Source organism: Schistocerca piceifrons, chromosome 2 (assembly GCF_021461385.2).
Source record: "Schistocerca piceifrons isolate TAMUIC-IGC-003096 chromosome 2, iqSchPice1.1, whole genome shotgun sequence".
Taxonomy (NCBI): Eukaryota; Metazoa; Arthropoda; class Insecta; order Orthoptera; family Acrididae; genus Schistocerca; species Schistocerca piceifrons.
Genome location: NC_060139.1, coordinates 809,097,539 through 809,121,190, shown reverse-complemented (window position 1 = coordinate 809,121,190; position 23,652 = coordinate 809,097,539). Strand labels below are relative to the sequence as shown.

Below are 23,652 nucleotides of genomic sequence, written 5' to 3'. Positions count from 1 at the left end.
TTTAAGGTACCCTAGATGGCAAAACTTTGTATGACAACCTCCAATCAATGGATGATAACCAGTGGTCGAGAAGAGTCTATGAATGGACATCAGCTGAGCGACGGAAATGTGGAAGACCACCCAGAAGATGGATGCAAGATGCAATGAATTGCCGGCTCTTGTGGTCGAGCGGTTCTAGGCGCTTCAGTCTGGAACCGCGCGACCGCTACGGTTCGGATTCTGCCTCGGGCATGGCTGTGTGTGCTGTCCTTAGGTTAGTTAGGTTTAAGTTCTAGGGGACTGATGACCTCAGATTTTAAGTTCCATAGTGCTCAGAGCCATTTGAAGCATTTGCAATTAATTCAAGGGTCCTTCAAGGAGAAGATTGAACAGACGGGTAACTATGGAAGTTGAGAAACGGAAGACTACCATCATCGTAAAAAAGCTGCATATTTTTCACTTATTGCGCATTAACAGGCCGTCTACGCCCTTGGCAGAAGACCAGAAATATACAAACACACATACGTAAAACGCAAAGAAATGATCAACACATTCAGTGAACAAATCATGACCGAAGAGAATTGCAACATCACAAGAATTGATTACATACGTCTTCCCATTTACTTCTGTCTCTGCCATCCTCAGTGCTTTCTGTCGCATCTGCTTCTTCCAGGGGCACTGATGTTCTGTCTTTCGATCCCGTTCGCAGATGACCTGTTAGACATCTACCGGTTGGCTGACGTACCAATCCTTTGTTAGGGACAGCACCCTCTGCTCAGATAACATGTCCTGCCCACTTTAGTCTTTTTCTTGCAATCTCACTCCCAATATCAGCTTTTTTAAGATCTTTATTCTGTCTTCTTTCCAGATTTCGAGTTTATGTACAATATACCGGACCATAAGTTTTCCTTAAACTCTTTCTCTCAAATGCATGGATGCGCTCTTCCTTTGTCTTTACATGTGCCCACGTCTTACAATATTGCAAAATAACCGGTACAGCCGCATATTGTTTTGGGTTGGGTTGTTGGGAGGGAGGAGACCAGACAGTGAGGTCATCGGTCTCATCGGATGAAGGAAGGAGGGGTAAGGACGTCGGCCGTGCCCTTTCAAAGGAACCATCCCGGCATCTGCCTTGAGCCATTTAGGGAAATCACGGAAAACCAAAATCAGGATGGCCGGATGCGGGATTGAACCGTCGTCCTCCCGCATATTGTTTTCTTGCGACACAATGCGTGACATGTATAGGTGCTTTAAACTATAGTACACCCAGTTCGCATTTGTTATTCTTTAAGGAATTCCCATCTCTATATCTATCACTTTTATTCGCCACTATTGATCCCAGGTACATTAATGTTTCGACTCTTTCAAAATTATGACCGTCTGTGCGGATGACGTTCATAACATTTTGTCGACGAGAGACTGCCATATATCTTGTTTTCTCATCGTTGATCAGTAATCCTAGTTGCTAGCTTCTAACATGAATCGAGACGTATGTCCTGTCACCTCATTCATAGTTTCGGCCACAATCACTGCATCATCTGCACATGTAAAGATCGTCTCACTTCCTACGGTCTCCAACACTTCACATTTTCCGGAGCAGTTCTGAACAGAGCTTGCGACACAGGATCGTTCTGTCTCAGCCCATTCTTAACTGTGTAGGGTACCAACAATTGATCTGCAAAGCGTACTTGGCGACTGGACCTGTTGTAATAAACTGCTGTTATTGGTATGCTGAACTACTGAATTACCTTCCAGAGGGCTGGCGAGTTAATGCTGTCGTAAGCCTGCCAGAAATGTATGAACGTAAGGTGTAGGTCTTTTCGAATTCATAAAAGTTGTCCGTCATTTGACTTAATGTGAAGGTGTGGTCGGTGGTTGAGCGTCCCGAGGTAAATCCACAATGGTATGTGCGTGCAAGCCCTCAGAGCAGTGACTTTAGTTGACTGTTGTAAACCGTGTAATCTATCCCCAGCAGCGAGATCCTTCGGTAACTGTACACTTGGGTGACATCGCCCTATTTTAAAAATCACGCATACAACTGCTGCGTTTCTCCGTTCTGTGGAGATCCCATCAGTTGACCATAATTCTGCCACAGGTTGTCTCAGGTCTATTTCCGCTCTCCCCTGCCTCGCCCCGCCCCCCTCCCTCGTACAGCAATAACGCCGGTTTTCATTAATGCCTCTACCGCCCGTAGCCCTATTGTTTCTATGGGCCTCCAGTATGGTTTGTATCGCAAGCCAGGTATGTCCTGCCACATCATTTAGAGTTTCGCGCACAGTCACCAAATCATGTGCAACTGCAAGGATCGTCTCCCTTTCAACCACCCCCAACATCCTATTACGGCCTATTGCATATCTCATTTCTTCCAGCGTAGTGTTGAACAATACTGCCAACACAGGATCGCCCTGTATCAGCCCATTCTTAACTGTGAAGGGTTCGGGAACTTCCTACATCACCTGTAATCTCTCCGGTTCTTTGGTTCCTACCTTATATTAATGATTTGGTACTTTGTCAAAATATCTTCCAAAGACTATCAAGATTAAAGTTTCCGGTCTATAAATGCCTCTCGCAAAAACTTGTCAGAGAAAGAAGCAGCGAGATAATGTCTTTGAACTCTCAATTTCCTTCACTAGCGGTTTGCCACATTCTCATTACTTCTGACGTATATTGTGTCTGTCCACATTTTTCCACCATGTATGCTGTCTTTTTATTTTCAGTGAGATTCTTCAGTAATTTTCATCTTCTAGCCCATCTAGACGTCACCAACTCTTTACTGCGATCTTCAAACGGCGGCTTTTTCATATGCCTCCGTAGCCGACGTCGCTAACCCACGCTTGTGCTATGGCGCTCGAGTCAGAGGTAAGACGGTTCGAATCGTCACCGCCAGGAGAGGTAGCGCTGCAAAATCTCTGATCAGTAATCTTTGCGCCAATGTCCTGTATTAATTTCCAATTCCAAACCTGTCTGCAATGTCCCATGAAGTGAGGGCATGAGACACTGTTTATGGTGACCCGTCCATCGGACGGAGACGCTAAGCTCAGCGACCCCGTGGTGCTTTTTGAAAGGAAGAGGCTCCGTGCCGACACAGGATTTCATCCTGTCCCTTTCTTTCATCCATAACACAAAGCTGCACTGTACAACCACTCATCACAGTCAACGACTTAATGCAGATACACAGCTGACACTTCATAACTCCCCATACTCATTCGCTGAGTATGGTGGGAATAATTACCCCCTCTACCCCTCTGCCTTATATATATATATATCCATATATCCAGTACACAACGATTGCTCAGGGATAAAACGATTCGGCTCGGAAAATGACACGTTGAAACGGTAATGTATATACACTCACTAAAAAAATCGCAAATAATTAACATCGACTAATATAATTTCGGGAATACATTTGTCTAGGTAACACATTTAAATGATTGTATTTAAGTGATCACAATTGCAGGATCATAGGTTAACATAAGAGCGAGATACGACATTGCAAATGTGAAGTGTTGGTCAAACAATAACCGCTGTAACGGCAGCGTTGGGGCGAGCGTTATCTTGTTGGAAAACACCCCCTGCAATGCAGTTCTTGCATGTCAGCGTAACAGGCCTTATCACTAGTTTGACGTACAAATTTACAGTTGGGGTACGTGAGATAACCATGAGAGTGGTCCTGCTATCACATGAAATCGCACCCGAGACCACGAGTCCTGTGCGTTGCAGACAGGTTGACTGCAGACATTCCACTGGCCTCCTCATAACCAACACATGACCATCACTCGCACTGAGACAGAACCAGATTTCATTAGAAAACTCAACAGACCTCCACTCCGATCTCCAATGAGCTCTCACTCGACACCTCTAAAGTCACAAATGACGATGGTTTGGATTCAGTGGAATGCTCGCTGCAGGGCGTGTGGCTCGGAGCTGTCATTGAAGTAACCGATTGCTAACAGTTCGTTGAGTCACTATGCAGACGCAGTGCGACGCACCAGAGTCATACGCCGAACACAATGGTCTTCCATGTCGGTGGTGCCTCGTGGCCGTCCGTCGTCGGTCCTCTTGCGAGCGCACATTCTTCGTGACATCGCTGCCAGCCGTCATGCACAGGGGCTGCATTCGTGCCAGGTTCTTCTCCAGTATGGCAGAAGGAATATCTAGTTTCTCATATCCCCATTCTCATATCCCCATTCAAAGTCAGCCAGATGCTGATAATAGCATCTTGGTCACCTTAAAGGAATTGTTGACTAACATCAACTCACCACGTCCAGTCTCAAAGACAAACTACTTTCACGATGGCTACAGTGTGTATTTCAACCAAACTGATTTTCATGTTCATCGCGACGCTGCTTGCGCCTTTCTTATACGATTGCCGAGCGATGTAGCGCAGCGGTTAGCGCACTGGATTCACATTCTGGAGGACGGCGTTTCAAACTTTTGTCAGGCCATCGTGCTTTAAGTTTTTACTGTGCTTTCCCTAAATCACTTAGGGAAAATTTCGGGTGGGGTTCTTTGAAAGGACACGGCTGATTTCCTTCTCCAGCCTTCCACACTCCGAGCTTTTGCTCCGTCTGTAATGACCTCGTTTCCGGTGGGACGTTAAACATTGATCTTCTCCTCCTCCTCCCTCTTATGTGACTGGCACGAAATTTAAATTGACATGCTGAAAAAAATTTCTACACCCTCAAACACGCCAACCAATTTCGGTTCATGTCGCACAACTCAATACTGTTGCAATTTTGTCCTGTCGGTGTATTTCAGTGATATCTGTTCCGTCAGACATGTCCACAGAACAGAAACCACTCAAATATGTAAATTTCTGAAAGAGCGCGACAGCTCCTTGACCTTTGCCTTAGTGTGGAAGCGCTAATGCGTCCGAACTCTTACGGGAATCAATAATTTGCGGATAGTGGTTAACGGACGAGGAACACTGCGTTGCAGCGTGCAATATGTTGGAGAGTCCGCAGCTCGTAGTCTTGCGGTAGTGTTCTCGCTTCCCGCGCTCGGGGTCCCGGGTTCGATTCCCGGCGGGATCAGGGATTTTCTCTGCCTCGTGATGACTGGGTGTTGTGTGTTCATCATCGTTTCATCATCATTGACTCGCAAGTCACCGAAGTGGCGTCAACTAAAAAGGACTTGCAATACGGCCAACAATGCCATACGATCGTTATAAGTTGGAAAGTTGAGTCAGTTAGAGACCATGTCAGGATGGCCGAAGCCGTTGACGTAACCACTTAAGCGAAGCGGTAAATCCAGGTTCGAGTCCAGGTCCGGCACAAATTTTCAACTGTCACCATTGCATTGTTAGAGTGCCCCGTGCGGCTGGAAGCACGAATTCCTTCACATACCTTCCGTTTATTTTCCCATTCTCTATTTAACGGTGTCAGTCCCCGGTAGCTGAGTGGTCAGCGCGACAGAATATCAATCCTAAGGGCCCGGGTTCGATTCCCGGCTGGTTCGGAGATTTTCTTCGCTCAGGGACTGGCTGTTGTGTTGTCATCATCATCATCTTTACATCCCCATCGACGCGCAAGTCACCGAAGTGGCCTCAAATCGAAAGACTTGCACCCGGCGAAGAGGTGTAAAATCGAAAGACTTGCACCCGGCGAATGGTCTACCCGACGGGAGGCTCTAGTCACACGACATTTCATTCAACGATGTTACCGTGAGGCATGATGTATTGGCAAGGATTTGGATTCCATTGTAGTTAAAATGACTGTTGAATTGTACCACAGACAAAAGTATTCTTTTTCAACGCCAGTTCGTCTCTCAAACTAATGACGGTTAATTTCGCCACGTGCCACAAATGATACATTAATTGCCGCTTGCCACTGGGATGACACATCTGTATCCAACACTGCAATCCAATATACACTGTAATCCAAAATAACAGCCGCGGTAGACACGAAAGTTGCTTAACATTTACTCATATCCACCTCACACAGTTCTCTTTCAAACCCAGTGTTAATAAAAATTTACTTTCTCATTAACTATTGTAATTAAGTCTGATGTCGCAGGTCTGCATTGGAGAGAAGATACTCTCAACCACTGTGTGCATTAGACTGAACGACATTCTCAACCACTGTCTTTCGACCATCACCACTGAATTCGTGGATCCCTTTCGTACTCTCCAACATCAAACTTATATTCGATGCTGACAAATCATTACTTTTCAGAATCGCCTTTCTTCTAATATCCGGTCTGCATTTTATGCACTCTCTTCTTCATCAGTCGTCAGTTAATTTGCTCCTCAGATAGCAAAATCCACTTACTATTTTTAATATCTCATTTCCTGAAAAATTTTCAGGTAAGTGGGTTTGTTGCGTTCCGCAATGTTCTCAAAACATCACAGCGGAACTCACCTGCGACTGTCTGGCCACACTAAAGAAATTCATTATGTAAAATTCTATGGATGAAACAAGTCCTTAGCCTTGACTTGAGCGAGTAGGCCAGAAAAATACACTTCATAAAAACGGTACCAAATCCAGATTCGAAACCGCCTACAATCACAGCAGCAGTGGAGATTGTAAAACAACTGAAGAACAACTGAGCCAGAGGAGAAGATGCCAAGATCTGGAAACTGGAAAGCCAAAAGATGACAAGAGTTCATACGTTTCTCACAGAAATACGTTTTATAAAAAAAAAAGAGCCAAAGGAAATGCGCGCTGATTCACCCACTCTACAAAAATGTCGACGAAACAGACTCTAATAAATATTGAGGTACCTTACCATCACCAGCAGTTACAAAATTCTCCCCAAGGCATTACCCAACAAAGTACAGTCACAAGCAGACACACGGGTAGGTAACAATCTGGTTTTATTAGGTAGGTAAGATGGTGCATCGAACAGATTTGAAGCCTACGAATATTCCTGAAGCTCAGATAGACTAACAACACTGTCTTGTTAGTGTACTTTAACAAGACCTACGACTCTGTAGGCAGGCAGACACTCTTTGACTCTCTAGAAGAATGTGGAATAGACAGAAAAACCAGAGCACTTATGTAACAGATACTTAGAGACACAAAATCAAAAATAAAATGTATAGGAGAAATCTCAGAACCATGCGAGATATATACAGTGATCAGTCAAGGAGATGGTCTCTCGTCGCTTTTATTCGACATGGTCTTGGACAAAAGTATCAAACATGGAAAGAAAAATCAAAAGGAATTCGATTAGGAATAACAAGTTCAAAAAAGAAAATCATGAAATTCATGGCGTTTGCACATGAGCTGTCAATTCCAGGCAAAGAGCACAGTAAACTCTGGAATGCTCACTTGAAGTCTCTGCCAAAACAGATCTACGTACGTCATATGAGAAAACACAATACATGGAAAGAGAGAAAAGCACTACACCTGCTCACGGAATACGGAAGGTTAACAGAGCGAAAAGAATCCAAGCATCTGGGGAAATAACTACAAATAGGAGGATCAGCCAAAGCATCACACACAGAAAGCATCAAAATCGTACACACTGATTACAACAAAAGAAATATATTAAGAAACGCCCAACACTCAGGCACTGTGATACAGTTCCACGATCAGCAGCACTCTACACTTCAGAAATGACAAATATCGGAGCATCAGGCATCACAGAGACAAAAAAAATAAAATGAATAAATTGCAGAAAAATTTACGAGGCAAACAACAAAGATGGAAAATGGATGAAGAGACGAACCAAAGAATTATACGAACATACATACTGACTCACAGACATGATCAAAAAACAGTAACGTTCCATGGATTCACACACAGAATGAACAACAATAGACTCATAAAGAGGGTGTTTTATGTTAAACACAACTCAGTCAGAAAAACCCAATTGTCATTAAGAAATAGAAGAAGACCGAATCAGTTACGAAACGATAAATGGAAGAGACAAATTCAGAAACAAAATTATGAACATGAAATCTGAAGTAAAAGAAAAACCCAATTGTCATTAAGAAATGGAAGAAGACCGAATCACGAAACGACAAATGGAAGAGACAAATTCAGACACAAAATTATGAACATGAAATCTGAAGTAAAAGAAAGGAAGAAGTAAAAGAAAGGAAGAAGTAAAAGAAAGGAAGAAGTAAAAGAAAGGAAGAAGTAAAAGAAAGGAAGAAGTAAAACAAAGGAAGAAGTAAAAGAAGATAAGAAGTAAAAGAAAGGAAGAAAACACTGAAAACATAGACAGAACAAAGGAAACAGGAACACAGTCAAAGCATGAAGAAGTTTCGGTGAGAGAAAAGAAAGAGGGGAAAATGACAATATTGGATAATCTTCCGAGATTCTAATCTAGATACTGTCTTAAGGACAGAAATGTGCAACAATGTAACTATGTAATTAAATTTTTTACTCCGAACATGTAATTTGTACTATAAAAAGGTTCCTTTTCTCTCTTTATACGTTATCAAAGGTAAAACTCGTTTTCTCAGTTTATTTATACCATTTTAGCTATGCGGCTATTATACAGTACTACACTGGGCAGAATGGCAGCTAGGCGATTTTTCCTGTTATTCATTAGATACTTTCGTTATGTCCAAGAAGATTAAAAAATGAGACACTTAGGAGTATAGCCCGACTGTACACCCTCTGATCTTGGAGTTCCTAGATCATTTGCAACTTAGCTACAAAATCGCCAAAGTTTTAAGGTGGCAATATTGCCCGCCATTGCCCTTCTCACAATGATACAAGGTGCCAGATTAGCAGTAGCAACACAACTATAGACACGTAGCGGTGGAAGTTCGTATGTCTGATGTTTGGGCACAATATTAAAAGTCTCGAAAATTTTGGGTGGCACCTCATATTCACAATGACATTCTTGCAGTGTAGCACAGCTATGAAACACAGGCGATCTAAGATCTTCGGTTGATGTTGCGGCAGCTTTTTACTCGAAGCACTGTCGGTATACCCTTGACACAGAAGCACGTGGAGACCCTGCACGACCTCGGAAACTGTCACACACAATCTGACCCATGACAAACGCGCTGCCACTGCCCCTTTCCCGCCTTATTTGCGCCTTTCCCGCCTTACTACTGGTGGCCAGCAGGAGGATTGCTAGCACCTTACTCACGCAAGATGATGATCTTTTTTCTCCAGCTCAGCATTTGTTTCTGTGTCAATTTCTTGGGAGTGTATTCTTAACGCGGAATTTCGTAGGTGATAACTGCTGCTCCTACAGGCATCAAATTACTTAGAATTCTATATGCCGCTATGAAAAAGACTTCGAAACTTTCTCTTTGAGTCGTATGTGAAGACTTAATTCAGGTTTTTTTATTCCAGCTCGATTTTTGTACCTTTCTGTTACAGAGAGAAGGAGCGTATTCGGCTGGTCTTTGAAGAAGTGTCCTTACAGAAGAGAGATGCCAGGTGAGTTCGGTAATCAACTCTGATACCGTGCAAATACTACACTTAACCTTAAGCGACAGCTTTCAACGTGACATTAGCCCTGGAGCTCCGAGACACTTATATCGTCTCTAAAGGACGGAAGGAAAATCACAGCTTAACGTCCTTTCGGCAGCTCTGTCATTTGAGGCAGAGCACAAGCTCGAAGTACGAAAGGACGGGGAAGGAAATCGACCTTATCGTTTTCAAAGGAACCATCCCGGTATTTGCCTGTACCGAATGAGGCCAATCACAGAAAACCTGAATGAGAATGGCCGGACGAGGATTTGAACCGTCGTGCTCCCCGATAAGACACCGATATGCTAGCCACCGCGTCATTTCTCTCGGTGCATGGTTTACATCTTTGTTCTGTATCTGCTGAAGACAGTAAATGACCGTTGTTGCACTCCACGTTAGCGAAATAGCGCACAGCAAGTCTGCTCATTGCAACAGTATCTAAGTTACTTCCTTGTAATGAACTGCATGCATTTACTATTAAAAACTCGTCAGTAGTGGCGAAAGTATGTAATAGCTATTGGATTCGCTTGAATGTAATTCTAAAATTAATGCCCAGAGATTTCTTCTCAGGTACTCTACGTATGTCAAGTATTCCGGATGGATGTCTCTAGAGTAATAACAGTACTATTTACGCAGCAAAGCTACAATGGTAGAATGTATGTGTTCTCAGTCGCCTTTCTCATGCCTAGCGGCAACTGGGGACATGTTCACAAGACATCAGTGTTACCTAAGTCCTCTCGAGGGTCTTATAAACTGTTCCTTCAGTTCCTCTCCGAAGCTGTACGACACAGCGTTCCTAGATTGTGTAGTGAGGACTGATGTCGAGAGCTGACGCATGTGTATTGATTCTGAGAGTAGGTTGCTATAGCGAGTGGGCCAACGTCCTATTAGCACAGTTTAGTTATCGTAGGAGATAACTGAAAACAGGCAAAACTACGTTTATAGCATTTTTAAGTGTAGAGACTTCACTTTCTGAAATTCTGAAGGGAGCAGTGATAATGTACAAGGAGAGGATTTGCGTTTTATGAATAAGCAGTCAGTGCCTCAAGCACAGCACTCCCAGTTTCAAACCCGTCAGTAATCACCTTTCGATAAGAGCCTGAAACAATCATCAACCATAAACTCCATTTCGTTTCACACAGCGACCTTGTTGAACTTCCTGTTGAATACGATGGTCACCTCACGCCAGGCAACGACCCAGTGCTTCAGGTCTCCAGCAAAGTCTTGATGGCACATCTACCAACACATGCCCGATAAAAGTGCTTGTTCATATTCGGCAGCCAGTACATCACATGGTTAGAAGTGTTCTTGAATGTTTTACGCATTCTGTAAAATGGAGAACAGTAAAATATTTCCATCTCAAAATATATTTAGCCGTAGATTTCAACTATGACACGGTCACAGTCTCATAAAGAAGATACGCGTCTACTCCTTTAGCCCATTCGGAAATGTTTGTTGGATCAAATCAAACGCGGCACACAATTACCCACGAAATTGAAGAATCAGTTATAACGATTGTCGACTTACGATAGTTTTAATAATGGCATGAAAAATTGTTCTGCTCAGATATGAAAATTATTGCACTGACACTTTCCTTCATTATTCTCTTGGCCTACATCTTGGAATGTCATCAAACATTTTCAATACCCTTGACATGGGCAACTTAGGTTGTTTCAAAAATTACGTTCACACCTCTGCAGTCTGCAACGCAGGTTGATTGTTACGTTACAAATTACGTCCGGAAGGCAAGTTCGGTTTATTTATTTTTAATCTAATAGATAATTTTTTGGTCTGTGAATTACAGATGGAAACTGAAGAGTTTACAGTAAGCTAGGAAATTAAACAGATGAGATCTGGATAATTTGAAAGAACCAGAAGCTGTTTAGAGTTTCAAAGTGACCATTAGGCAACGACAGACTGAAATAGTGTAAAGGAACACAGTGGAAGCCGAATGGATAGATCTGTGGGATGAAGTAGTCAGGCAGCAGAGAATAGAATAAAAATTATTGTATATCACAGGAGACAATCAAGTTTATTGATTCAAGAAGAAAATATAAAGAAGCAGCAAATTAAGCAGGCTAAGGGAATTCAAACGTCTACTAAATAAGATTGACAGAAAGAGCGAAATGCCTAAGCAGTAATGTAAGTCTATGGAAGTATGCATACCTTCAGGAAAATTAGAGACATTTGCAGAATAGAGAGACAGCTGTATGAATTGCAAGTGTTCAGATTGAAAACGAGTAGTGGCAGAGAAGGGAAAGCTGAGAGGTTGAAAAAATGTATATATGCTATGCAAGGGAAATGAACCTGAATGCGATATTAGCGAGGGAAGAAGTAGATGAAGATGAGAGCAGACGTAGGTTACTACGAGAAGAATTTGACACAGCGTTGAGAGACCTAAGCCAAAACAAAGCCCATCAAGTAGACGACATTTCGTCAGAACTACCGATAGCTTTGGTAAAGTCAGCCATGACAAAACTCTTCCATCACGCGTGCACGAGGGATGAGACAAGTGAAATACCTACAGACTTCAAGAAGAATGTGACAGTTCACAGTCCAGTGGGAGCAGGTGGTGACAGGTGTGGATATTACCGAACTACCAGTTTAGTAAGTCATAGTTGCAGAATACTAAGACGAATTCCTTACAGAAGAATGTAAAAAAACTGGTAGAAGCAGACCTAGGGGAAGACCAGTTTGGAGTCATGTAGGAATACGTGAGACGAAATTGACCACATCATTATCTTAGAAAATAGGTTAAGAAAAGGCAAAATCAAAGTTTATAGCATTTGTGGGCTTAGAGAAGGCTTTTGAAAATGTTGACTGGATTATTATCTTTGAAATTCTGAAGGTAGCAGGGTTACAACACAGGGAGCGAAATGGTTTTTAGAACCTATACAGAAACCAGACGGCCGTTACAAGAGTCGAGAGGCACGAAAGCGAAGCTGTGGTAGCTAAGGGAGTGAGACAGGGTTGTAGCCTGTCCCCCATGTTATTCAGTCCGTACAGTGAACAGACAGACTGAAAAACTAAAGAAAAACGTGAAGAAGGAATATGAGTTCAGGAGAAAAAATAAAAGCTTTGAAGTTCGCTGATGAGATTGTAATTCTGTCGAATACAGCAAAGCACTTGGAATAGCAGTCGAATGGAATGGACCGTGACTTGAAGTAATGATAAAGGATAACATTAACAAAATCAAAACTATGTTAATGGAATGTAGTCATATTAAATCAGTCGATGCTGAAGGAATCAGATTAAGAAGGGAGACCCTAAAGGTAGTAAACGAGATTTGCTGTTTGGCGCGTAAAGCAACTGATGATGACCGAAGAAGACAGAGTACAAAATGTAAACTGGCAATGGCAGTAGAAGTTTTTGTGAAAAGCAGAAATTTGTGAACGTGCTCAGAGCCATATTTTACTGAAGGTATTTAGTGTTGCCTTGTATGTAACTGAACCGTGGACAATAAAATGCTCAGACAGGAAGAGATTATAAGCTTTTGAGATGTGTTGCTACTGAAGAATGTTGATGATTGGGTGGGATGATCGTGTAACTAATAAGGAGGTGCTGAATAAAACTGGTGAGGAAAGATACTTGTGATTTTAAATCAGCTTTTTAGGGTACATTCTGAGACATCAATAAATTATCAGTGTAGTACTGAAGGGAAGTTGGGGAGTAGAAATTGTAGAGGGACAAAAAAGGTGAATATAGTAAGCAGGTTCAAATTGATATAGGTTGCAGTAGTCATTTGCAGATGAAGAGGCTTGCACAGGATAGAGTAGCGAGGAGAGCTTCGTCAACCGAGTCTTCGGACTTAAGACCATAACAACAACAAGAACAACAACAGCACACTAGTAGATGCAGCACTCATAGTTAACCACAAAGATTGCTGGATATGACGATCCACAAAATTAATGTGGCTTTAAATTATGATACACTCTGTCATACGAAGTGTAAGGTGAATTACTTTTTGCTATATAGAAAGCCTCTGCAGCTAGGTCATCCTGCACATCCACAAGAATCTTGGAACGAAGGAGACAAATCTACATCGACGATATGTGCTCATATATTGTTAGCACAGAAAGCAGAAAGGTATTGGCGGAAATAAAATTGTGAGGGTAATAATAATAATAATAATAATAATAATAATAATAATAATAATAATGTTCCATGACAAACCGACTTGATGCAAGTCTTTCAAGAGTACGGCATTTCGAGTGGCTTGCCCTGAGCCAACTATACCTGGCGAATCCAAGTAGTCACCCATCCATGTACTAACTTGGAGCGACTATTCTTAACTTCAATGGTCGGCCTGGCACCGGTGTTTCCAACACTGGAATGCCGTATGGCTGAGAGTAGGTAGTGACTCATGACTGGATAAACCAATTGGATGGGTGTTTGCTTGTATAAGGCTATGTTTCAGGACTGAATACTGGTGTGGGATACCGTTTGAATCTGCTACGAAACTTCGACCATGGGATTCCGTTTGAATCTGAAACGAAAATTCGACCATGTTTTTACTACTTGATTATTGATGAGTTATGCTTCCAGGTATCCTTCAAGTACACATTTGTTGCACCAAAGAACACAGTCAAGTTCAAGGTAGAACAACAAAGCAGCTAGATGATTATCTTTGATCAGATATGCTGAACATAATCTGTAGTAACGTTGGGAACGACACTTATTTAACGCAAGTACAGACTATGTTCCACTGTAGCAGTACCAGGCCCATACTTGTGTATCATTCGTTGTGACGGGTGGAGCGACGTTGCTGGTGAGATGCAGTGTAGATTAGAACTCCAGGCTGGACTGGGCGAAAACTCCGACTGATAAGCCAGGAGACTCGGAGGATACCTGGCTCAGAGCTGACTGAAGAGCTCCCTCCTGGAGGTTGAGGCATAACTTGAGTGCCCAGCAGGCGGAGGAATATCCACAGGCGCCACGTGACCAGTGGACACAAGTCAGTATCCTCGATACCAGCAACACAGGAGCTACTGCGCACTGCCTATGAATGATGATGGCGCTCCTAGTGGTGCATGGTAGCATTTAGCCTGTCAACAAATTGTGCTTATCATACGATGTACAAGTAAGGCGGTAAACAGTCTCTGTATGAAGAAGCGCCTGCGGGCCAGCGGCAAACTTCCCGCAGGACGCAGATGTTGCACCGGAAGCACGAACGATCGGCGACGGTGATGTTCTAGAGCACTATACTACGTAGTCAGGAGGAAGATCTGCATGGATCTGTGGATAACAATAAGAAAAAAGTGGCTCTGAGCACTATGGGACTTAACAGCTGAGGTCATCAGTCTGCTAGGACTTAAAACTTCTTAAACCTAACTAACCTAAGGACATCACACACATCCATGGCCGAGGCAGGATTCGAACCTGCGAACATAGCAGTCAACAATAAGATATTTTGATGATAGGTCTACGATAATTTACCATCATCGCTCTGTCAAATAGTTATTTTACGGGTAAAAACGTTAATTTTAGGTGTAGAGATTAGTTTTACTAAAGTAAGAGTTATGATTAAATTGCAAATTACGTTCCTCTGACACAGTCAGTCATTGAAAAGAGTAATACGAGGGGGCGCTGAAAATTATGCTTCCGAATTTTGTATGTGAAAACTCTTAAAAGTTTTTAAATAAAACTAACGTTATTAACGTTCTACTTCTTTACTCTCCGTGTCTACACATTTGCAGCCCTCTGCCGCTGGAGGGCTCCAAATCGTAGCGTGTAACATGGTGGTGTGGAACGTAGCTATGTCGGTGCTGGAGGAACAGTATGATGTAACCGAGCTTCGTATTTAGAGAGTTCGTCCACACATGGAGAATCCTCCCCTTCAGCTTGACGGTGCCAGACGACACACTGGAGCTGCGAAATCTGCCGCAATTCGAAGCCTTGGATTCACTGTCACCGATCATGCTCCGTACAGTCTCGAATTGTCTCCATCATATTTTCAACTCTTTCCTAGTCTTAAAGAACTCTTTCGAAGACTTCACTTCGCTAGTGCTGAAGCGGTGCAAGCAGAGGTGAGGGTGATTCCGTCAACAAAGTCAAACATTTTACACGACGAGATGAACAAATTGATCTCTTGCTGGGAGAATTGTATTCGCCACCGGGGTGCGTGTGCTGAGAAATAAATATGTAGACATGGATAATAAAGACTTAGAATGTTAATAACGTCTGTTTTATTTAAAAAATGCTTAAGAGTTTTCACGTGAAAATTCGGAGGCCTTGCTTTTGAGCATGCCCTCTTAATAACGTTAATGGGCGCTACAGGTGACTGGAACGTTAACGCTTGGTCGCTGTGTGCTGCAGCTGCCTGGAGAGCGAGGACACGGTGACTGTGCACGACGGTGCCAGCCCCGCATCGCCGAGCGCAGCGGTGGCGTGCGCCGAGGCGTCGCAGCTGGAGGTGCTGTCCACGGGCTCTCACCTCTACGTGGAGCTGTCGGCTCGATCGCGCTGGCCCGCGCAGGGCTTCCGTGCCACCTTCCACTTCCAGGAGGGACCGGAGGGTCAAGGCGGCACTGCCAGAGGTCAGCCACACTTTTGCACTGTGTGTCCAAACGAAGGACCCATGTATCTCATATAGGTTGCACATGGGGTCGTATGTTTTTCAAATCGGCAGTATTTTGGAACGTACGTTTTTGAGATGAACAGTAATTTCATATTATGAAGTGACTTATGCGCCCCCCAGCTCTGTGTTTACTTGTCAATACTTAGGGTGAAACTTAACGTGGAACAATAGTTGTGCTGAGCAGTTAGATATAACCGGTCTTTCCAGCACTTTGAACACATCTCAGTGATGATCATAGAGATTTACAGCCAACGAATTCCAATACATCTGTCCAATAATTATAAATATATTTGGTGTCAAACATTTATTTCAAATTAGGAACAGCGTGCTGCACAACCGTATTAATAAAATCCGAAGATGGGAGGTAAAACGGTAGCATGGGTCATACATTTTTATTCTGTTTATTGCAGATCGATTGCAGCTACTGTGTAGCTATCTTCAGTGAAATCAGATCCAAGTCATGGTCATCGTAAACAAATTCGCATATGGTACTACACACATATGGCACTAGCCATCTTTCGGCTAATGGTACATCAGTCTCTTGAGATATTTAAGAAAGAATAGGTACTCTCGGTTGCAAATGTTTTTCTTTTTTTATTTATTTAATTTGTGACGCGTTTCGCACCCACAGGAGCGTCATCGACATCGGAATTAAATACTCGATGACCACTGGCAAGTGTACAGAAACTCCCGCAATCACCAAAAATAGTATGTCATCCAATAAAATTTACAGGACACATCCAGCGGGTAAAAATAGTCGAGGACCACAAGAGTACAGAACGTCCCGCAGTCACCAACGACGTTCCCGTTTAGGTCTCAGTACACAACTTGCAGGTAGCTTTATGAGACAAGGAGTTTCCCCCAAGACAAGGGAGGTCCTCCGTCTGCACTAATCGTAAAAGTCTAACAGAGTGAAAATATCTTCCGTTAGTTGCAGTGATGAAAAGAACGAAGATGAGAGTTTAACGTGCCGTCGATGGTGACATTATTAGAGACAGAGCTGCTAGTGATCCATCAGACAACACTCCAACGCAGCTGCGCGCTGCAGTGCATTCAAGACATATGCTAAAATTTCATGTATGTTGTCCTTCGGAAAGCTACTGAAAGGTCAGTTTGACCAGCAAAATCTTGTAATCGAATGTGGTCAGTTGCTCACCAAGAAAAAAAATTACCGATTTCCCTCAACTAACATTCAAAGTACTGTGAAAGGCAACACACAAAATTCAACCTTAACTCGGTAATGTATGACTGGGTGAATACTCCGATGTATTGGATTGTGCTGTGCCACGACCCATATTCGAAACTTATTCCGTTTGACAGGCGAAACAACTTCAAGCTCAATTTGACAGTGTCTTTCTATTCTCACGAATGTCCTGGTTCGATCATTTCAGCACACGATTTACGACGTGGAGAAGTGTAAACCCGTCCGGTCTTTATATCTGACCATTACAAGAGGAGATTTTCACAACGGTATTTCTCAGAAGTAAATTGTTTCTGGGGATTCCAAACATTTGGTCCACTTTATCACTGTTGGGTTTTTAGACATACCATCACGTTTATAGTTTACGATAGTTCACGATAGTAGTTATGGCAACGGTAAGGGACGGGGTGGACACAGTTATGTCTATACTGTAAGCGCGTCCATTGACGAATAACTGTCAAACGTAAAATTAATACTTGTGCACCCTTTTAAAGTTGTTTGATTTTGTATCATAGTTTCCCAATATTTTACTATTCCACTTCTTCTTTCTTTTTAAACGGGTCATCTAATGATGTCATGGCAATAAATCGAAACCGGTAACTGAACCATTTAAACTACCTTAGACTGATATACGTAAGAAAAACTATACAGAAATTTAAGTGTTTCCATAAGACAGTATAACTAACCTGGGTAAAGTATTTTTTCTCATAATTCACTGTAAAGATTCCCTGACGGCAAGTTTCGATCAGTTCGTAACATCAAATGTCTTACATTTGTCAAAATCCTGACAGAAAGCCTCTTAGGAGAAACTCCTTGCGCGAGGTCGCAGACGGCCAGCGATGTTTCGGCACTCGACGCCCAACTTACCGTCTACTACGCAGCCACAATATTGGCTGCAAATGGCAAGAGTGGGCGGTGCTGGAGGTATCCAGTGGTAAGCACAGCAAGAGGCTACGGAACGTAGTTGAACTGCTTAGTCGTCGAGTAATTCACTACAGTGCTAGTGCTGTTGATACAAAACAGAGCAATGGCAGCGATAAACAAAGTAAACGTGGCAATATATCTACAGCAACAGTTGCCGAAGTTGACATTTCGTCGTAAAGGAACGCAAGGAATTTTACACAGTGACAAACAACTGGCAGATGAAATATCAGCGTGTCTGGAAGATGTGTCAGTGGACTGTGTGGTGTCGTGTACCCACGGGTGTGCAGACAATGTACGTGAGGAGTACAAAGACGACGATAGTTGCTTAACAAGTGAAATTGGTACTGAACAGGTATGGAGCGATGTAGTTCATCATTCCTGTCGGACAGGGAGCTACAAACCCCGTCATCATTGAAACGCAGTAAAGGACAATCGTTGTCCAAGGAGCCGATACTAAACGCAATTACGTAGATGGAACGTCATCCACAGCGTGGTAAACAGAAAAAAAACACCGATTATGAACAGATTTAGAACCGTTACTTACATTTTTAGATTTAAATTACGAATTTGTAAGGTGAAAATTTAAAAATTTTATGGCTGTTTTTATGAAGCTGTGAAACATAAAAACAATTTATATGGTATTCATAATGGTGGCCTATTACGTGATTATTTGGATTAAAGTGATTTCAAAGGAAGTATTGGATAGTTGCAAAACTTCAGTGCTGCGAATTTGGAGGACGTAGATAATGAAATTTCAGATAAAGCGTCAACTTTACGATGCACAACAACCTGAAGAATCGGCCCGAAGATTTGTAAATGACATAAAAAAAACTTATCCCATCGTTTAATAAGAAATTTGTTTTCAACTCAAACCAATCTGGATTTGAAGAGAAAATGCATGTGAAAGGAATCTGGGAAATTAGAGGTACGAAGGGAGCTGTATGAATCTAACAAAATTTCTTTAAGGCATTCGTATACAGTTATGCGGACTGTTAATCTGGATTGTAAATTGGCTGGAAAGTTATTTATTGCGTTGCGAAAAGCTGAAAGTGCTCTGAGCCGTACGATTTTTTCTCGTGTGCATAATCTTGCAAGGGCAATACGGAAGATTTATGTCACAGCACAAACAAGGGTAGCAAAATGGTCATAAGAGAACTACAACTATGGTATGAGCGCCGCATTTAGCCAATATCTGGTCAAAATAACTTGCTTTTGCTTGATTCCTGATCTGCGTGTAAAAGTAATACCCCTTTTGAGCAAAGTATCCCTCCTAAAAGGTGTGTGGTGCTGCAATTCATACCACCTGGAACCACAGGACGAACTCCGCCTCTGGATTTTTTTTTTCGTGCCTGTAAAACATGTTATCGCACTATCTTCAGCTACGCCTTAAAAGATAGCCAGTTTCACGATGAGCTTCACGACAGACTGTTTCGCATTCGGTTGCGTGCCATCACATTCCAGCAGCTCTCGTCACCGTCCTGTACATGATTCTACATGCATTCTATGAGAGGGGATTCCTACGTGAACGTCCTGCACGTTTTATAACTCCCAAGGAGTTCGCCTTCGATCTTGACGGTGGGAGACTTTGTGAACGCTGTGGTGTTCCATTTGGTGTTCATGGTTCAAACTGATGGTTTATTTTGTACATTTCTTAAATGTTGACCATGTCTGTTTCGTGAAGTGTAATACAGACATCCCAGAGAATGATGATCTACGAGGATGCACCTCCCGGACACATTGTGAGATTTTAGCAGCTAATATTTTTCCTGTCATAGTTGTTAACACAAGAGTTTCAAATGAACCTTACTACAGACTGAACTAGTGACCTCCCACTGAAGGGGTGTTTTGTTAGTTTGTTTGTCCCTATAAATTCTTCTTCTCCCGACCAACCCGTTCCACGTACAGTAAAGCCAAATTTTGCACACAGTTTAACTGGCAAGGTAGCCTGTACTTACTCTAGAGCTGAGGTGGAGAAAATCAACCTGATAATAATGCCAGAACCTCATTTCTCTATTAACCGCAAATGCATCGCTGTGAAGCTACAGGTATGAAATAATACCCACTGATTGGCCAGCTAAGCCAATACATTTGAGTGTGGTTAGCAGTGCATCCATCACTGTCGCCCTTACTAATCTACAGCCCCGGAATCTGTAATTTTATGTCTACAAAGGATGATTCCTTGATGATGATACAGACAGTCTAGTATGATGGAGAAAGAAAAAATGTATCAACTTTTGGTAAGGGTCCCTGTACTGGAAAAGGATGAGTCGAAGGTTACAAGCGAAAACCGTTCTGGTACCCTTGTCAGTGGAACACAAGTACTGGTACTGTTGTTGCTGCGACGGTACGGTAGCCATCTTTCAGATGTGGTAGTACGGACCAAAAGAAGAAAAAGTCCTGTGAAAATGGGTTCTAAAATTCATGCCTTGAGAGTTGGGGAACTTGTCGAATTGAGAATTGTTTCACACTAGCGAAGATGAAAAAGTGTTCATAGCTCCTCAGACACGCATTTTAGAGCCCAACATCTGTAGACTTTTTTTTTTTTTTATTCATGCTGACGCCTGAAAGGTGCCTACCCTACAATATTAGGAACAACGGTACATTTTTCCATCTCTATCGACCCAGAAAGTTTGTAACACGATGACAGAATCACCCTCTCTACAAGGTGTTCGACAATTTCTTTCACAGACTTCTAGGGCTTGCAAAGGGGAGTGAGTAATATTTCGAGCAGAAACCCTTTCCCGCAAACTTATGGTTTCCTTTCTACCACGGTTCCAACTCAGATGTTGAACTAATCCACTTCTGTTTGAGAAACGAAACATCTATTATCACTTAAGCATGTTCGTTTGCATTAATTTTTAAACATTATATTCTGTACGCACAGTTTGATGGGTTCTTCCTTGTTGTGGAATGATGTAAACAAGTAATGTTTAAACTTAAGGAATAAATGGATGTTTCGTTACGTTTCCTTTCAAATTGTTACCTAATAGCTGTACTGCAACATGCCTAATTCAATAGCTCAAACAGAAGTGGAGGAGTTGAACATCCGAATTTAAGACGTCATAGAACGGAAACGGTCCATTTCACGACATAAGGTCCTATTCTAAATATTAGGTACTCACTCTCCTCTACAAGCCGTAGAAGTTCGTGACGGGAATTTTCAAACTCCTATAAAGTTCGCCTAGCTTCGATTCTTCAGCAGAAACCATTATATTCAGCTGATTTAATTGGTAACTGCGGCATTTTGCACGTTATTTTAAACACATATATTTGGGCGCAGACGGATTGGCTCTCGTTTTGACCCGCCAGGTTAGCCGAGAACGCTAATGCGCTGCTTCCTGGACTCGGGTAGACGCACCGGCCACCGATCGAATACACCAGTCGGATTAACGACGAGGGCGGTGCGCCGGCCAGCCTGGATGCGGTTTTTAGGCGGTTTTCCACGTCCGTCTAGGTGAATACAGGGCTGGTCCCCACGTCCCGCCCCAATTACACGACTCACAGACATTTGAAACGCATCCGCACTTTTCCATGATTTACATGGGGTACTCTGATTCCGTCCCGAGGGGTACGGGGTGGCGGCAGGAAGGGCATCCCGCCACCCCTTCAAATTAACATGCGAAATCCGATTTAACCACGCCAACCCCGCGCACAAGGCGGGACAATGGCGCAAGCGATAGCGATAGAAATTATTGCCTCTCGTTTTGTGGCCGCAACTCAACAGCGGTGTATTCCAGAACTATGATTATTTGATTTTTTTTTTTTTGTCGATTCATTGTATTTTAACCTCATGTGTCCTTATTAACAGGTAGATTTTTCCACTCTGCATGCTAAATGTCAAGAAGTATTCGTGCAAATCATTTATCGTTGTTAGAACATTTCTGAGACGCTGGGACCCGCCGCGTGCCTTACAGACGCCGCTGAGCCAGTGACGGCGCAGTGCGGCGCGACCATCAGCAGCGACGGCGCCAGGAGCGGCATGGTGGGGGCGCCGGCGGGCAGCGCCGCGCACGCGCGCTGCCGCTTCGACTTCGAGGCGCGCGGCAGGCAGCGGGTGCGGCTGCTGCTCAGCGGCCTGCAGTCGCCGGCGGAGCGCGCGCGGTGAGCCCGCGGCGGTCGCGCTCTCCTCATGAGCCTTAACGTGGAATCTTCTGTAAGGGGGGGGGGGGGGTCCGACGTAAAGTGGTTGTGAAATCTAGTGAAACACTGCTAGTTGCGTGTTCCACAGATCGTAACCATGATAAATGTTATCTTCATTAGTCAGTAGATGTCATAGTTTTAGCTCTTTACTGAAGAAACTTTTAATGCTTAAAGTGGTTGTGAAATCTAGTGAAACACTGCTAGTTGCGTGTTCCACAGATCGTAACCATGATAAATGTTATCTTCATTAGTCAGTAGATGTCATAGTTTTAGCTCTTTACTGAAGAAACTTTTAATGCGTACAACAAGGAGCGTACAAAAGGATTTACTTGAACAGGAACTCTGAAAATAATACAGCTAGGCTACTGCTCATATATACATAGGCGTTGTTTTAATAAAATCACGCAGACACTAATGTTCACCGGCATCCCCTAGCAATTTGTCTTACAAATTGCGCTTAGAGAATCATATTTAGCTGAAGATTAACTCCCATTAAAATTCTCCAGCAAGGTTATCTCTGACGTATATCTGCAGACGGAATCGACAAACGAAAATTTGAACCTCAGTCTCCCGCTCACGGGACAGGTGCGTTAACCTCTACGTCCGTCATCCTCTCACAGTGGCTTGTTTTTTTTATTTTTTTTATTATTTTTTTTTTTTTTGGTCATCAGTCTACTGACTGGTTTGATGCGGCCCGCCACGAATTCCTTTCCTGTGCTAACCGCTTCCCGCTTCATCTCAGAGTAGCACTTGCAACCTACGTCCTCAATTATTTGCTTGACGTATTCCAATCTCTGTCTTCCTCTACAGTTTTTGCCCTCTACAGCTCCCTCTAGTACCATGGGAGTCATTCCCTCATGTCTTAGCAGAATTGTCGATCCAGACAGTCGAACTAATCAATGAGGAATGGTGTTAATTAGTCTCAGGCAGCAACCGACGGCCGGGTACAATCACAAACTTTTCAGGAGTGTATGATATTTACGACAGTTTCATTTTAAAAGAAATGAATATTTAAAGTCGGCCACAGAGCACTCTTGATAGGAACGGTGAGCCGACCATAACAGATTCTCAAAAAACTGTTAACGTGAATATGTCTTTGACTAAGGCTTAGCTGCACATCCTGAAACATCAGACCAGACGATATACTGTGTCTGATAAGCGTAGTGCTGTGACATATGTCGCTCTTTTCATCAGTACTGGAGATCATTTTTTCTCCGAGGTTCCAATAATACGATAAGTTGTAACGGCGACCGGAGCGGTCGCGGGGTAGTACTGACGGTAGCGCGGCGGGACCCGCGGGGCGTCCCGCGAACAACAACACAACGGGAGAGGACAGACACGACCAACGGAGGACCTTACGACACAACAAGAACGGACAACAAAGTAACGAACCAAACAAGACAACCACGTCCACTGGAATAGAAACACGAAGTCAATACGCTGTCTGAGAC

At 43.0% G+C, this 23,652-nt stretch overlaps 1 protein-coding gene across 1 annotated transcript in view; it reads left to right on the top strand.

The window, feature by feature from the left end:
• LOC124775884 (suppressor of lurcher protein 1-like) overlaps positions 1–23,652 on the top strand; it is a 310,233-nt gene that overhangs the window by 260,555 nt on the left and 26,026 nt on the right. Inside the window, exons 7-9 of the mRNA XM_047250717.1 lie at positions 9,267–9,326; positions 15,675–15,895; positions 21,976–22,162. Coding sequence (XP_047106673.1) covers positions 9,267–9,326; positions 15,675–15,895; positions 21,976–22,162 — 468 coding nt within the window. The remainder of the gene's footprint in view (positions 1–9,266; positions 9,327–15,674; positions 15,896–21,975; positions 22,163–23,652) is intronic.